The 15,733-nt window shown below is 54.2% G+C and overlaps 1 protein-coding gene across 1 annotated transcript; it reads left to right on the top strand.

The window, feature by feature from the left end:
• The first annotated feature begins 339 nt into the window (after positions 1 to 339).
• SPRYD3 (SPRY domain containing 3) lies at positions 340 to 15,534 on the top strand. Its single transcript, XM_008003367.3, has 11 exons — positions 340 to 464; positions 2,513 to 2,659; positions 3,949 to 4,024; positions 4,542 to 4,666; positions 4,978 to 5,113; positions 6,282 to 6,467; positions 11,505 to 11,654; positions 12,102 to 12,159; positions 13,441 to 13,560; positions 13,647 to 13,819; positions 14,167 to 15,534. Exons 1-11 carry the CDS (start codon positions 442 to 444, stop codon positions 14,299 to 14,301), a joined length of 1,329 nt encoding a protein of 442 aa, XP_008001558.2. The 5' UTR covers positions 340 to 441; the 3' UTR covers positions 14,302 to 15,534.
• The last annotated feature ends 199 nt before the right edge of the window (positions 15,535 to 15,733 follow it).

Here is a 15,733-nt window from a genome sequence, read left to right as displayed (position 1 = left end):
GGACATTCCGGTAAAGCTTTTAGTTCGGCGCGGAACAAGGGCTCAAATAATACTCGTAATACTTGCAAGGTTTATGCGAGCTTGGCCACCTTCTCCGCCCGTCCCGTCCCGCCCGGCGCCGCTCAGGAGCCGCCCCCTGTCCGCCACAGCGGCGCCCAGGCACCCAGCAGCGTCCGCGCTGCCACGTCGCCTTGGCTCACCCCAGCGACAGCCGGGTTGACTAGACCCGGCCCTGAGCAGGGTACCCAGGGCACCGGGCCGCGCCCCACACCCGGCCTGAGCCCTCCGATTGGCTCCTGCAGGTGCCCGTCGTCAGAGGCCGTTACTGATTGGCTTAGGTGGGGGACGGGGCGGGCCTCGAGGAGCGAGGAAAGGCGGGGACCCGGATGTGTGTGGTGGCGGCGGCCGAAGAGCTTGTGTGCGGAGCTGAGAGGCCTATGGATGAGGAGGACGCGGCGGCCCCGGTAGGCGGGGATCGGGGGCGGGGTCCCGTAGGCCTCGTATCTCCCCGGAGCCTGAAGTGCAAGGCGGGGGTCCTGGGCGGGGGCTACGGGGCCAGGGGCGGGGCCCTGCGCTGTGGTCACTGGGCTTCCTCTGTCGGCGCACCCTCGGCCCAGTGCAGGGCCTGGGGAGACTGGGCGTAGGCACACGGATAGGCTGGGGCCCCGCTGCTCCCGGGTCTCATCTCAGTGATCAAGCTGTGCCCGGGGAGGAGACGGGGCCCAGTAGGGCCGCCACTCGCCGGTGGCAAGGCTATGCGGTCTGGGCAACCAGCATCTACCTGGGGTCGAGCCCAGGCTGAGTGCCTGGGAGTGGAATCTTAGGGCTGTCTGTCCCACAGGTGCCTACTCTTCTGGGCCACGTGGTGGGTTGTAGCTACTGCATAAGAGTCGTAATTTGCGCATTGGGATCAAATTCAGCCCAGCCAAGGCTTACTAAGCACCTACCCTGTGCAAGGCAATGCCAGGCCTTAAGAAACCCCTGTCCCAGGGTTTGGGGAATGGGAAGAGAAGAGTACTTCACCTCTTTCTCACTTTTGACTCCCAGGAAAAATCATTCATTCATTTATATGTAGAAGGTTGTTTAAATACCTGGATCATTCCACTCCCATCCATCAGCGCTGCTACCAACTCAGTGGATGTCATTTCTCATCCGAACTGCTGCAACAACCTCTGAATTGTTTGCCCACATCTGTTCTTGATCCTCTTGTGATCAGTTCTCCAACCAGCAGCTGGAATGATCTTTAGGAACTGAATAAGATCGTGGCCTTTTTTTTTTTTTTTTTGGAGATGGAGTTTCACCCTGTCTCCGAGGTTGGAGTGCAGTAGGACGATCTCAGCTTACTGCAACCTCCACCTCCCAGGTTCAAGCGATTCTCTTACCTCAGCCTTCTGAGTAGCTGGGATTACAGGCACGCACCACCACGCCTGGCTGATTTTTTGGTATTTTTAGTACAGACCATGTTGGTCAGGCTGGTCTTCAACTCCTGACCTCGTGATCCACCCACCTCAGCCTCCCAAAGTGCTGGGATCACAGGCTTGAGCCACCAGGCCCAGGATCATTGCGTTTTTTTTTTTTTTTTTTCTTTTCTTTTTTGAGACAGGGTCTTGCTCTGTCAGCCATGCTGGAGTGCAGTGGCGCAATCAGAACTCACTGCAGCCTTGACCTACCAGACTCAAGCCATCCTCAGTCTCTTTAGTAGCTGGGACTACAGGTGCACACTGCCACACCTGGCTCATTGTTTTAATTTTTGGTAGAGATGAGGTCTCACTGTGTTGCCCCAGCTGGTCTGGAAGTCCTGGCCTCAAGTGATCCTCCCGCCTCAGCCTCCCAAGGTGCTGGGATTGCAGGCATGAGCCATCATACCTGGCCAATCATGGCATTTCCTTGCTACAACCCTCTAGAGGTTTCCATCTTGGAATAAAATCCAAACTCCTTACTATTGTCTGTAAGGCCTTGATCTGACTCCTGCCTTGTTCTCATCTTGTACATTCTCCCTCATATTCCCTTCACACCAGCTGTCCATGCCTTCTTTCTGTTTCTCTACCATGCCAGCTCTCTTCCACCCAAGGACGTGTGGCTGCTTTTCCTGCCTGGAATATGCCTGGCTTGTCATTTGCCTAGCTCCTTTTCAACTCAAATGTCACCTCCTCAGAGAGACCGCCTCTGTCCACTCTGTCCACTGCCTCCAGATTCTTTATCATATCACCCTGTTCTTTTCTGAGCTGCCTGCAATTATGTCTGTTTATTGCCTGTCATGTCCACCTCCCAGCGTGTGAGAATGGGAATTCTGTCCATCTTGTTCACAGCTCTATCACTAGCATGGAGAAGAGTGCACATAGTAGGAGCTTGGTAAATGTTTGTTGAATGAAAGGAAGAAGATGGGGGTTGTTGAGGTCAATCTGGGCAGCTAGCCTCAAGGCCAGTGCCTTCTCTACATTCTGGGTCACACAGGCTAAGGTGCTTTACTCAGGGCCCTGCCTTCTCCTCAATTCCCTTCTCCCCTTGGCAGGTTTGTTCTCATGAACAAGATGGATGACCTCAACCTGCACTACCGGTTTCTGAATTGGCGCCGGCGGATCCGGGAGATTCGAGAGGTCCGAGCTTTCCGATATCAGGAGAGGTTCAAACATATCCTTGTAGATGGAGATACTTTAAGGTGAGTTTAGGGGAGTGCTTCCACATTTTCTTCTCTGTTCCAGATCTTAGAGAGGAAAGGGAATTTTTTTTTTTTTTTCCAGAGAAGGGGACTGTGCACAGGGAAAGGGGGATGCCCTTGACTCCAGAGGCTTTTCTTTTTCTTTTTTTTTTTTTAAGACAGAGTCTCACTCTGTCACCCAGGCTGCAGTGCAGTGGCGTGATCTTGGCTCACTGCAACCTCCGCCTCATGGGTTCAAGCAATTCTCCTGCCTCAGCCTCCCAAGTAGCTGGGATTACAGGCGTGTACCACCACATACGGCTAATATTTTTTGTAATTTTTGTAGAGACAGGGTTTCACCATATCGGCCAGGCAAGTCTCGAATCCTGACCTCAAGTGATCCACCCGCCCAGAGGCCTTTATGAGTGAAGCCGTGTGTGCTGCCTCACCCTGCACTCACCTCTGCCTCTGTCACTGGGTGGCTCTGTCCTCATCCAGCAAGGAGGGGATCCAGCTGGGTAGGGGAAGGGATCATGTCAGACACAGGAGGCTGCTGGGGTCTCAGGAGCTTCGCAGGTGCTTTGTTAAGACTCCAGTGGGGTACCTGAGTCTCCTGCCTCTGTCTCAGGGATTGGGTCTAGCAAAGACTGGCTGTTTCAAAGGCAGTTGATTTCCTATTTGGGGAAGGGCCATTGTACAGTGTACCCTGTCCACCAACTCCTGTATTTCCAGCCCCTTGGCTTGTGTGTGTGTTTCCTCCCTCTTTTCTGGCTTGAACCCCTTCCCTGACTCCTTCTGAGCCCATGCTCTCACAAAGTTCCACTGAAGAGGGGAGAAAGTAGTGCTGTTTAACTAGAGGCAAGAAAGCTGAGGAATGGGAACTGAATCACTGTCTTCCAGTTGATGAAGGGCTTTGGTAAAGAGGATAGAGACCAGCCATTCTCCAGCTCCACTGAGGACAGAGCTAGAGGAAAAGGGCCGAAGCTGCAGCATGAGAGACTGAGGTTAAACAGGGTTGTGAGACCTCTCTTAGGCAAGTAAAGGAGGCTCTACGTTCTTTTCCTCCTGGAAATGAAGAAACCAGGCTTGCACTGGTCTGGTATGGGTTAGATTCCAGCTGGAGACTGTGAGAGAAGTAGGGTGAGGTGACCTTAAGTATCTGGTTACGATGTCTGCCGATGTACTGAAGTGCGGCCTGATGGATTCTCCTGTGTGCTGGCCCTTGCAGGGTAAGGGTGGGAGATGCTGAGGCCCTCCCCCTACTCTTAGGCTAGACTGTTAATGGAATTTCCCCCTCATTCCTCCTTCAGTTACCATGGAAACTCTGGTGAAGTTGGCTGCTACGTGGCTTCTCGACCCCTGACCAAGGACAGCAATTATTTTGAGGTGATCAGGGCAGTGGTTGGGCAGAGCAGGGGATGAGCTTGGGGGTGAGATCATTAAGCCCCAAGGAGCTTCTTTACTAGATGTATGACCTGGGCCTTTTAATTTTCCATCAGGGCTGTCCTGTTGGCTGGGAAATAGGTGCAGGATAGCATGGCCCCTCATTTGAGAGATAGGTGCCCTGGAGACCTGTCACCCTGTCCCTTCTGCTCTCCTGCCCCTTACCTAGGTAGACTTTGACCCATATCCCAGACCTTGACGCATGTCCCCTAACCCAAACCCACCATACAGGGATATGAGTCCTATCTTTCTCCAAAGCTTGGGAGTAATTTTCTAAGTGAAATAGGCACCCACTCTCACCAGTTCCCCCATCTGAGAATCTTATCTTTTTTCCTGATTCCCATGTCCTTTTTCTCTTTGAGCCTCAGCCCCCTTTCATCTCTAAGTCCCCTTCCCCCACCCCCAGCAATTCATCCCATTTTCCAGCCCTGCTGACTGTGCCCTGCTGTCTTCTCTCCAGGTGTCTATTGTGGACAGTGGAGTCCGGGGCACCATTGCTGTGGGGCTGGTCCCTCAGTACTACAGCTTGGATCACCAGCCTGGCTGGTTGCCTGACTCTGTAGCCTACCATGCTGATGATGGCAAGTGAGTTGCCTCCTGTGCAACCTGGCCCTTTTCCTATGAATTTGGGAATCTTAGATCTGAAGAACTACGTTGGGCTGGCTTTTCCCATTCGGTGTTTCATAGACTTTTCTGGGCAGGACAGGGAAGTGGCCTGGCAGCTACCCTTGGAGGCTTACAGACTAGAGGAGGGTGATGCTCATGCCAGGACATAAGTGGGTACCATCACAGAGTGACCAGGAGCAGCAAGATGAGGATGAGGCCTCTGGTGTCAGTCCTGGGGAGAAGTTGGGAGGCCAGGCTCGGGTCCTGTGTCTGTACTATTCTGTCTGCAGGCTGTACAATGGCCGAGCCAAGGGCCGCCAGTTTGGGTCAAAGTGCAACTCCGGGGACCGGATTGGCTGTGGCATTGAGCCTGTGTCCTTTGATGTGCAGACTGCCCAGATCTTCTTCACCAAAAATGGGAAGCGGGTGAGTGGGAAATCGTGGGTGGGATTTATGTGGCTGAAATCTGCCGAAGGATTTGTGGGGAGTGATTAGGAAGAGTCTGCTGGCTGGGGCTTGCCCAGGGACCCTTGCACTGAGTTCCCATCTCCTCCAGTCCAGCCTCAGATTCTCCTGAAGTCTCCTGTGTGTAAGAGAAGATACTTCCCATGGCCAGAGGAAGCTGGGACATTGCCCAGATGGCAGGCAGAGAGAGGCAAGTTAGTGGAGCAGAGGATGAGCAGGAATTGTGGGGAACAGAATTAGGTGATTTGGGGGAAGGTTTTGAGCAGATAAAAGAGAGGGGAAGGTTATGGCCTGGCCATGTGAGCTGGAGGTCCTCTTTGGGTTTTGACTTGAGTGCTTTTGGGGATATGTCCTTTCTGTGTCCTGTTTTCCTTGTTTCACATCTCTTTCACTATCCTCTTCATAGAGAGACTATGCGTGGTGAGGAGATGGGACAGGAGCCAATAGAAGAGAGAGACACTCAGCTCTCTCCCTTCTATCCAATTCCATCTCCCACATTGGGAAACTGGTTTCTCAGGCCTTGGCCAAGGGGTCCTGCTGCCTTAGCATCTGCGCCTCGGCACTCTCCTATCCAGCACACGTACTGAAAGTATTTGGCAGCAAGTCAGGAGACTTGTGTTTGTCTTCTAGCTCTGTAGATACCTTGCCTAGCCAGGAGTACTTAGCACATTTGTAAACTTTTCTGCACCTCTGGGTTGCTTTTTTTTTTTTTGAGACAGAGTCTTGCTCTGTCGCCCAGGCTGGAGTGCAGTGGCCGGATCTCGGCTCACTGCAAGCTCTGCCTCCCGGGTTCACGCCATTCTCCTGCCTCAGCCTCCCGAGTAGCTGGGACTACAGGTGCCCGCCACCTCGCCCGGCTAGTTTTTTGTATTTTTTAGTAGAGACGGGGTTTCACTGTGTTAGCCAGGATGGTCTCGATCTCCTGACCTCGTGATCCGCCCGTCTCGGCCTCCCAAAGTGCTGGGATTACAAGCCTGAGCCACCGCGCCCGGCCTTTTTTTTTTTTTTTTTTAATCTGTCAGTGTGTGCGATAATTATTGGTGCATCATCTTAAAAGTAACCTTATAAGAATTAGGTGAGCTATGGAAAAGCAGGCCAGGCGGCAGCTCCCTCTTTCCCCCCGCTGCAGGTGGGCTCTACCATCATGCCCATGTCCCCAGATGGACTGTTCCCAGCAGTGGGCATGCACTCCCTCGGTGAGGAGGTGCGGCTGCACCTCAACGCTGAGCTGGGCCGTGAGGACGACAGCGTTATGATGGTGGACAGTTACGAGGACGAATGGGGCCGGCTACATGATGTCAGAGTCTGTGGGACTGTAAGTAGCGGGTGGGAGGGTGGGAGGGGCTGGGTTGGAGGAGGCTGGGCAGAACACCTGTGGGCACATGGTCATGTCTGAATTGCTGGGAATGGGGAGTTGGGACAGTGTCTGTGTGGGGTTCGGCAGGATAGCCTGGGCTCTTGACATGAGTCCTTGAGTCCAGATCTGTGTTTTCTTTAGCACGTATTCCCTTTTCTTCACTTCCTCCTCTTTGGGGAACTCAGGTTCGTAGTTTGACCCTGGGAACAAGTAGTTCTGCTTTGCCTTTTTTGGTTCCTTCAGCTTCTGGTGTCTTCTACAGCCCTGCACACCTGCCTTTGAGGGGCTGGGGGCTGATCTGGAGGCAAAATGCCTGGATCACCCTCTTGGCTTGATCCCAGCTCAGCTGGCCCAGGCTTTTCATTCAAAGTGTTGTGGGGCAGGTGTGGTCAGAAGTCCCACACATGTGGTGGAAGGTTCTTAGCCATCTTTTTTGCGGAAGCGTCAGTGTCAGTCTCTGTTGTCTTATCCCTGCATTTGATAGAGGATTAGAATGGAGGCAGATAAAGATTCAGTGAGCATCCTTGCACCTCCAAAGCTTGCTTCATTTATCTTTTCCTCATACCTGCTTTAGTATGGATTTTAAGCTTCGTTGGGAAGCATGTGGAGCTTGAGAAAGGGAAATTCTTCCTCCCTGGATTTTAAGTTTTGTTGGAAAATTCATGAACCTTGAGGAAGGGAAATTCTTCCTATTGGCCTCAATACACTGTGCTGCATTGGGAGTGAAGGGACGCCAAGTCCAGGATCTGGCCCTGACCTCTAGTGGGCTGCTCAGCCCTCCCACTTTGAATTGTCCCTCTGCTACCCCCTTGCTCCTGGCCTGGCCTTTTTCTCCACCCTCTGGCCTTTCCACCCCAACTCAGGCTGTTTTCAACTCAGTCTTTTATAACAAAACAGAAGCAGTGGGGGGTGGGAGTGGATTAGGAGCCAGGCCTCCCCCTGGTAGAGTGGAACTCAGGAAAAATGACAGGAAGTGTGCTCTCCTGCTGCTTCTGACACTCTGCACCCCCTTCTGGCATCAGGGTCCCAGACTGCAGCGACCGAGAACTAAGAGGCCTCAGATGCCCGCTCCGTGACTCTCATGTCTCCTTTTATTCTCTCAATCTACCATCATTCTGACAGTATCTAGAGTTAAACTTGGGGCTGAGCCAGGGCGATGTTCCAGCTCTCATCTCTGACCTCTCCTCAAGAGTTTTTTCCTGGCATCCTTTCTCTGCCTGGACCTGTCCCCACTCTGCTCTCAGCTCCTCCCAGGCAATCTTTTCTAATTGATGCAGAATCCTGTAGACATTTATAAATAGCCTTCCTTCCTCCCCACCCTCCCCCCAACACCTTCAGGCCACTTATTTAGGAGTTTTTTTCTTTTTTAGACATAAGCTGTTGAATTGGGCCCTTCTCTTAGACCCTCACCCCAGCTTGGGCCAGGTGGCAGGGTGGGAGCACTACTCCTGGGGCACGCGTTCCTCTGGGGCCGACTTGGGCATGAACCTCCTGAGGGACATGTGCCTTCTTCCAGTCATGCCAACTTTCCCTTTTTTTTTTTTTTTTTTTAAGACAGGCTCTCACTCTGTCACACAGACTGGAGTGCTGGCTCACTTCAGCCTCCACCTCCCAGGCTCAAGGGATCCTCCCACCTTGACCTCCCAAATTGCTGGGATTAGAGGCATGAGCCACTGCACTGGGCCTCAACATTTGTTAGATTTGAGTCTTTGGATATAGACAGACCTGGCTCTTTCTTGAGTGGAATTCTTCCCCTGCCTCCTGTGGCCTATTTCCCCTCCTAAAGAGTCCACCCCCCCAGAGCTCTGAGGGGGTTGAGGAATTGCTGGGGCACTTGCTCAGGGGTGGGAGTGTTGCCTCTTGCCTCATCCCTGCCCCCAGGCCTCGCAAAGTGAGGTAATGTGGTGGAGGGGAGCTGGGGGCGGTAGGTAACAGCTGGGGGATTAAACTCATTCTGTGTTTGTGCCCTGTTCACAGCTCCTCTGACAACTCCTTAGCGACAGGGGCAACAGCTTTGGTACACACAGGGTGGTGAATGAGGCCCCACCCTTGCAGGGGTCCTCCCCAGACCCAGCCCAGAGGGAGGCCGTGTTGGGGCCTGCGCTGGCCAGTGGAGAGTGTGTACTTGGTTCCTGTTTCAGTTGCTTCTGGGCCCTCAGGGCACTGAGCCCTTTGTTGCTCCTGTCAAGAGGGATTAGGGTCTCTGCTGGCAAGGGGAGGAGGGCGGATACCAGCAGGGGAGAAGAGGCTGGGAAGGTGCTACTGGTAGAGGGAGGGTGTGGAGTGCACGAGACTGTCCACACTCTGGTCTGCAGCCGCCACTCTGTGGCACTGAGTCACCTCTTTGGCTTCTTGGGGCTTTGGTGGTATGGTGTACTGGGGGGACACCCAAAGAAAGGGCTTCCTCTTCCCCCACCAAAAATGCAGAGAAACATTTCTGTTGATCGGACATTGTTTGAGAGGAGGACACGTAGGCTAGAGTTGTCTGGGGAGTGGTCATCGTCCTGGTTGGCCTAAGGGACCATTGTAGTTGGAAGTAATGGCTAAGATGAAAGATCATTTCCTTGTTTGTGATTGGCAGTTCCAGTGTAACCCCATTTCCTGATTTAGGGAGAGGCAGCAATGTGTATTGGTCATTCATTAAGTCTTCCCCTGTTTTTGGAAATCCAGGTAATTTTATCCTGATTTTACTGTTGAAGAAACCAAGGCTTAAGGAGGTGAATGTCATTTGCCTGAGGTTAGCAGCTGTTAAGTAATAGGAGTTAGGATTTGAACCCAGGTCTGTTGGATTCTGAGGCACAGATTGAGGCACCAGCATCAAGATCCTAACAGTTCAGACTCTAAGGGTTAACCTTAACTCCTCCTCTAGGTTCCCAACAGCTGTAGACCAAGGAGGCAGAGGAATGTGTTCAAGAAAGAATCTGTCAGGGAGGCCAAATATTCCCCCCACTTCCACCCCTCTGAGTTCTCTGGGAAGGCTCAGGAGGGGTCAGGGGAACTTTGTCCAGGAGCAGGAGAGTGGATCAGGAGGTTTCTGATGGCTTTCACTGTGAGGGCTGGGCTGCCCCCTCTGAAGAGGGCACGCTGTACCAGCCTCTCCTGTACACTGCACAGGTGCCTAGTTGTTGTCCAGGACATCAGCATTCTGTCTGAAGTGCTCTGTGGTTGGCAGGTGGAGAGTGGGTTTGAGAGACCCATGTTGGGGTAGTCTGTCCTGGCTTTTAGCGTGAGAAAGCACCTCCACCCTATCCGGAGACAGAAATGCAGCAGCTACCCTCTTCTGAGCTGAGGCAAAGGGAAGGGCTGGGCGGGTATTTCCCAAGGATCAGGATCTGGATCGGCTGTGTTTTGGCTCTGGAAATGGAGAACACTGTGTTTCCTACACCGAGGCCAATTGGATAGAATGGGTCAAAGGCAGCTGTGGGGTCCCCCACCCAGTTCTGCAATGCTGGGTGGAGAGGGTGGGATGGGGGCTGCTCTGCCTGGGTGGAGTCTAAACTAGTTCATGTGGATCAAGCCACACCCCTCCGGGCTTGCTGGGGAGAGAGGCAGAGGAGGAACCCAAGCTGAGCAGAAAATACACCATGAACAGAATTCAAACAGTGTGGCCTTGGGGATGGGCTTAGGTGGTCTCCCGTGCATTCTGCTTTCCCCCTCATCCATCCCCAGTTATCTTTGGAGAGGAGGGAAGGATGGACTTGAGGTGGTGGGGCTTTGGGGATGCAGGGCTGAGAAGGGCACCAAGCCCCTCTAGTCCTACTCTCAGAAGGGGTTAGTAGCACCCCACTCTAAGCACCTGAGCTAAGCAGCCGGCCATCTGAGGCTGGGAGTGGGGATGCAGGAGCAGCCTCTGCTGGAGACACACACAGGCTTCTGTGCTGGTGCAGGTGGGCATAATTCCTTTCCTGTTCAGGCAGGCATCTGTGAGAGGTGAGAGGCCAGCGTCCCAGAGCTTGCCAGGGAGACATGGAGGAGGTCCCCAGGCAGCATGTTTCCTTCAGGGCTGCAGGGGCGGGAGGGTAGAAGAAAGTCTTGAGGGGCAGTTGGACTAATTAAAAGGAGATTAAGGAATCCCAGGTAAGGCTGAGGGTGGGGGAAAGAGGGGATGGGGTTGAGTCATCGCCCCACTATTACCATGACAACTAACAAATAAATCCTCCCAGATTGGGGGTTGCCGCCCCGTCGTGCCCAGGCAGGACCATTGTGGGACTGAAGAGTCCCAAGAACCCATCAGTCATCTCCCCTCTCCTACCTCCTTGCCCCTTGAATGAGCAATGAGGGGCTGGGAACAGCTAAGCCTGCCTCTGTCTTCATTTTGACCTCTCCCCTCCCTCACATGAAATGAGGGAGTAGAGCTGGGCATTCTGGGTCCCTGGGCTCCCCTCAGCACCTCCCTGACCCAGCTAAGAACAGCTGTGTTCACAGCCAAGTAAAACAAGGACCTTGAGAAATTATGTCAGGCCCATCCCAGGCAGAATTGGCTTCTGCACTCACCCCCTTCCTCTGAATATCTGGGGTTGGCACCTAACTTCTGCATCCTCCCTGTCCTCATTAGGCCCGCTGAGAAAGTCATCAAGTTTCCTCTCAGCCTAGTCTTGCTTCTCCTTTCCCCTGTGTTCGGGACCCTGGGTGGACCTTTCCCAGCAGGAAAGGCTGCAGGGTTCTTTACCAGGATGAGGATGTTATCTAGAGCCCCCTGGTGTGCCACTCCCCTAGCTGTGCCGCTTTCCCCGGCCTCCCAGAAAGCGTCGCGGGGAGGTGGGCATTCAGCAAGGGGCTCCCCCTGCTCATGCTCTCCCCTTTGCCTCCCACCCCATCCTGCTCTTCCATGCTGGCCTAGAACTTTGGAGCCACATTGTATCTCTAGGATTCTTTCCCTTTTAGCCAGAAGTTTTTGTCAAACCTGGGAAAGTGGGACCCAGACTGTCTTGGGTCCAGGTTTCCAGGGTGGGTGTCAGCCTGTCCCCTGACCCCTGTCTGGCTTTTCCTCCACAGCTGCTGGAGTACTTAGGGAAGGGCAAAAGCATCGTGGATGTGGGGCTGGCCCAGGCCCGGCACCCACTCAGCACCCGCAGCCACTACTTCGAGGTGGAGATCGTGGACCCTGGAGAGAAATGCTACATTGCCCTGGGGCTGGCACGGAAGGTGGGCACAAGGGCTGAGCTTTTTTGCCCATGGAGCTGCTCAGGTCTGGGGCTGTTGGGGCAGTGCCAGGAAGCTCTTAGAAGAAACCAGGGGAGCCCAGACTTTGGAGGGAGGGTGTTAGCTGAGATGGAACACAGTTGTATGTGTCAGCTGTGTAAGAGTACACACCCCATGTGACCAAGGACCTGAGACAGGTCGTGACTGCACCACACACTAAGGCCTGGGAGGTGGGGGTGGGACATGCCATGGCTCTGGCCTTAAAAGCTTAACTCTTTCCTCACCCTCCCTGGTTCCCCTGAAGTCCCGGTGCCTGCAGGGTATGAGAGTGTGCGGGGTTGGCACTGTCTGGGTCATGGCCTGTTCCAGAGGTTCAGATGCCACTCGCCACTCTCCTGTCTTCTTGTTTATGCGTGGGACCACAGATTTTCTTTTTTCTTCTGGATGCAGGACTATCCCAAGAACAGGCACCCTGGCTGGAGCAGAGGGTCTGTGGCTTATCATGCAGGTGAACAGTGGGCTGCCTGGGAAAGGTGGGATGGTGGGAGATGTGGAGGCATAGGGATATCCACTTTCCCCTCTCATGGCCCCTCGCAAATGGCCTCGCTCTTTGCCCTGCTGCTGGCTGACCTCCCCTTCCCAAATCGCTAGTGCTTCCTCCCATCTGTGTTTTCCTCCCAGCTCTGGAAACCGGGGGAGCAGGACAGGAGAAGGAGATCCGGGCCCAGATGGGACATTCCAGGCCTCTGAGCTGGTCCCCTCTGTGCCCTTCCTGCAGATCCTCATTTTCTTGATTTATTTTTATTTTTTGCTGCTTGGTTTCCTTTAGGACTTTAGGACTTTAGAAGAAAACTGAGCCCAGAGTTCCCCGACTCACCTCCCCTTGCCTGCCCTTCCTGGGTGTTCATTCCTTTCCTAGGGCCCCCTCCTCTGACTCCTTTCCTAAGGGTTTCCCCCTTACCCCTTTGAGCAGATGGATACTACGTCTCTTTTTTTTTTTTTTTTTTTTGAGATGGAGTCTCGCACTCTCGCCCAGGCTGGAGTGCAGTGGTGCGATCTTGGCTCACTACAAGCTCTGCCTCCCGGGTTCACGCCATTCTCCTGCCTCAGCCTCCTGAGTAGCTGGGACTACAGGCGCCCGCCATCAGGCCCAGCTAATTTTTCGTATTTTTAGTAGAGACGGAGTTTCACTGTTTTAGCCAGGTTGGTCTCGATCTCCTGACCTTGTAATCCACCCGCCTTGGCCTCCCAAAGTGCTGGGATTACAGGCGTGAGCCACTGCACCTGGCTGATACTACATCTCTTTATTTTTTTGGTGCCCCCTTCCCACATCTCTCTCTCCATCTTTTTCTTTTTTCTTTTTTTTTTTTTGAGACGGAGTCTCACTCTGTTGCCTAGACTGGAGTGCAGTGGCACGATCTTGGCTCACTGCAACCTCTGCCTCCCAGGCTCAAGTGATCCTCCCACCTCAGCCTCCCAAGTAGGTGGGATTACAGACGAGTGCCACCACGCCTGGCTAATTTTTGTATTTTTAGTAGAGACGTTTCGTCATGCTGGCCATACTGGTCTCAAATTCCCGACTTCAGGTGATCCACCCGCCTCGGCCTCCCAAAGTCCTGGGATTCCAGGCGTGAGCCACTGCGCCCAGCCTTTCTCTCCATCTTTGTTTCCGCCCTGACCCTTCCCTTCCTCTGAGGGATGGGAAGTGTTCAGCTTCATGGGGCCGCTTTGGGGGTGTGTTGTCAGCTCTCCTTCCTCAAGTGTGTGTCCTCTCCCCTCCCTCCAACAGACGATGGGAAGATCTTCCATGGCAGCGGTGTGGGGGACCCCTTTGGGCCACGCTGTTACAAAGGGGACATCATGGGCTGTGGAATCATGTTCCCCCGGGACTACATTTTGGACAGTGAGGGTAAGTGGGGTGGGGGTGGCCAACCAGGCTGCTTGGGGCTGAGGGTGGAAAGGCACCACAGGAGCTCAGGTTTCTTGGTCCCCCAGGGGACAGTGATGACAGTTGTGACACAGTGATCCTGTCTCCAACTGCCCGGGCCGTCCGGAACGTGCGGAATGTCATGTACCTGCACCAGGAAGGGGAAGAGGAAGAGGAGGAAGAGGAAGAGGAAGAGGATGGGGAAGAGATAGAGCCAGAGCATGAGGGCAGGAAGGTGGTGGTGAGTAGGGAGAGTTTGGGGTGGGACCAGGGTTCTTGGGTCTGGGCAAAGGGTGGGTATTAGTGGGGAGTAGAACTCACAACCAGGGTGGGAAAGACAGGAAGCTCTGGCGCTGCCCAAGGGCTGTTCCAAGCTCCAGGGGCTGCTGAGATGGGGAGATGGTCTTGGGAGGCTGTTTCCCAGCCTCAGCATGCCCTCTGGTGGTCACTTCCCATATCACCTTAACTGTCCCTCTCCAGCCCCGCTGCAAGCTGGGGTGATTGGGGTTCAGGCCTGTGGAGCTCCAGCATCCTCAGGGAAGAGGCCACAGCCTGCTTGCTCCATTCCTCTCCCCACCTCCTCCCCAGGTTTTCTTCACTCGGAATGGCAAGATCATTGGGAAAAAGGATGCTGTTGTTCCTTCTGGAGGCTTCTTCCCCACCATTGGAATGCTGAGCTGCGGGGAGAAAGTCAAAGTAGATCTGCACCCCTTGAGTGGCTAGGGCCTCCCCTCCAGACCTGCTTCTTCTCCCTGCCCACCCTCTGCTGGGCCAGACACCCAGTTCCTGACTTCCCAGAGGATTCATTTACCCAGCAGGCCCCTGGAGGTGTGTAGTCACTCTGCCCCCACTGGCTCAGGCCCGTCACGCTTCTCTGTGCCCACGTTTCTGACCTGGTGCTGCCACTGTTGTCAGTCCCTGGGCCTGAGTCCCTGGTTGGACAGGAATGGACCCAAAGAATGGTGTTGGTATGTGGGTGGTCCCACTCGCTTCGGTCAGTGGGCTTCTGGATCCCCCTTTCCTTCACTGGCGCCATGTGGGTGGAGAAGCGTGAGCACCCTATCTCAGCTGCTATTTAGGCATGATGCTTTGTAGAGGGTGGAGTAGACAGCCCCCTCCCCTACTCACCATGGTAGTTCTTCTTGAATTCCTCTTTCTTGTTTTCTTTCCTGGTTGTGTGAACCAGTTGCTGCTGTCATACCCCTGGCAGGGCCAGGGGACCTCTCTTTGGTCATCTCTGTCCTTTCACTAGCTGCTGCCCCAGGAAGACTCCTCTAGGCTCTCCATTCTTTCCCTTGAGAGCTGGCTCTCCACCCCAGCCTGCTCAGGCACCACAGAGAATCTGCATCTCTGGCTCCCCATACCTGGACCCACATGGGTGGGTGCCTGTTGCATGTTTAAGAGAGAGGGGCTGTGAGGTGACAGGGCACTAGGACCTTCGCTCCTTTTCCCCTTCCATCCTTTCTTTACCAGTGCCACCCATGTCCCTAACTCCCAGGTACTGGGGCTGAGGCTCTGGGGCCTGTCTCCCTGTCAGCGTGAGGGCAACACCCCAGAGCCTCAGCCGAGCAAGGCCAGAGGGGCAGCGTGGCCTCTCCCTCCCCTTTTCCTGCCCCGTCCCATGCCTCAGCTTGCTGCTTGTGCCAGTTGCCTGTTTCGCTTCAGTGTTTGATTCTAGCACTTATGTGTGTCGTCCCCACCGAGCCCTCTATCTCCTAATCCCTCAACCCCTGACCCCCTCCCCATAACAGTGACTTCTCCATGGAGGAAGAGGGAGCAGGAGCTGTTGGTCTTGGTTTGCACAGAGCGGGTAGGGCTGTGGGGAAAGCGGGTGAGCTGTTGTGCTGCTGGGCCTCCCTTTGGCCCTCGCTTCCTGCCCTATGATGTATGAAATGTATGTACAGACCAGAGATGTTTATACAGCCAATAAAGATGGAGTTTCCGTATTTATCAGTATGACCGGAACCAGGAGCCTTTCCAGTCCACAGGGCTAGGAACAGGACTGCCGGATGGGGGCAGCCGAGGGCAGCTTGCTCGTGGGGTGATCTAGACCAATGTTGGGCCAGGGATGGGAATCATATGTTCTATGGGCCTGGCTGTAGGCCTGGGCCCTGGGATGCCCCCAGGAAGCACAGATACGTCCCCTGGGAGATGA

The sequence above is a fragment of the Chlorocebus sabaeus genome, chromosome 11 (genome assembly GCF_047675955.1).
Source record: "Chlorocebus sabaeus isolate Y175 chromosome 11, mChlSab1.0.hap1, whole genome shotgun sequence".
NCBI classification, from domain to species: Eukaryota; Metazoa; Chordata; class Mammalia; order Primates; family Cercopithecidae; genus Chlorocebus; species Chlorocebus sabaeus.
Note: the sequence above shows the minus strand (reverse complement) of the source record. Positions and strands in the feature narration are given on the sequence as shown.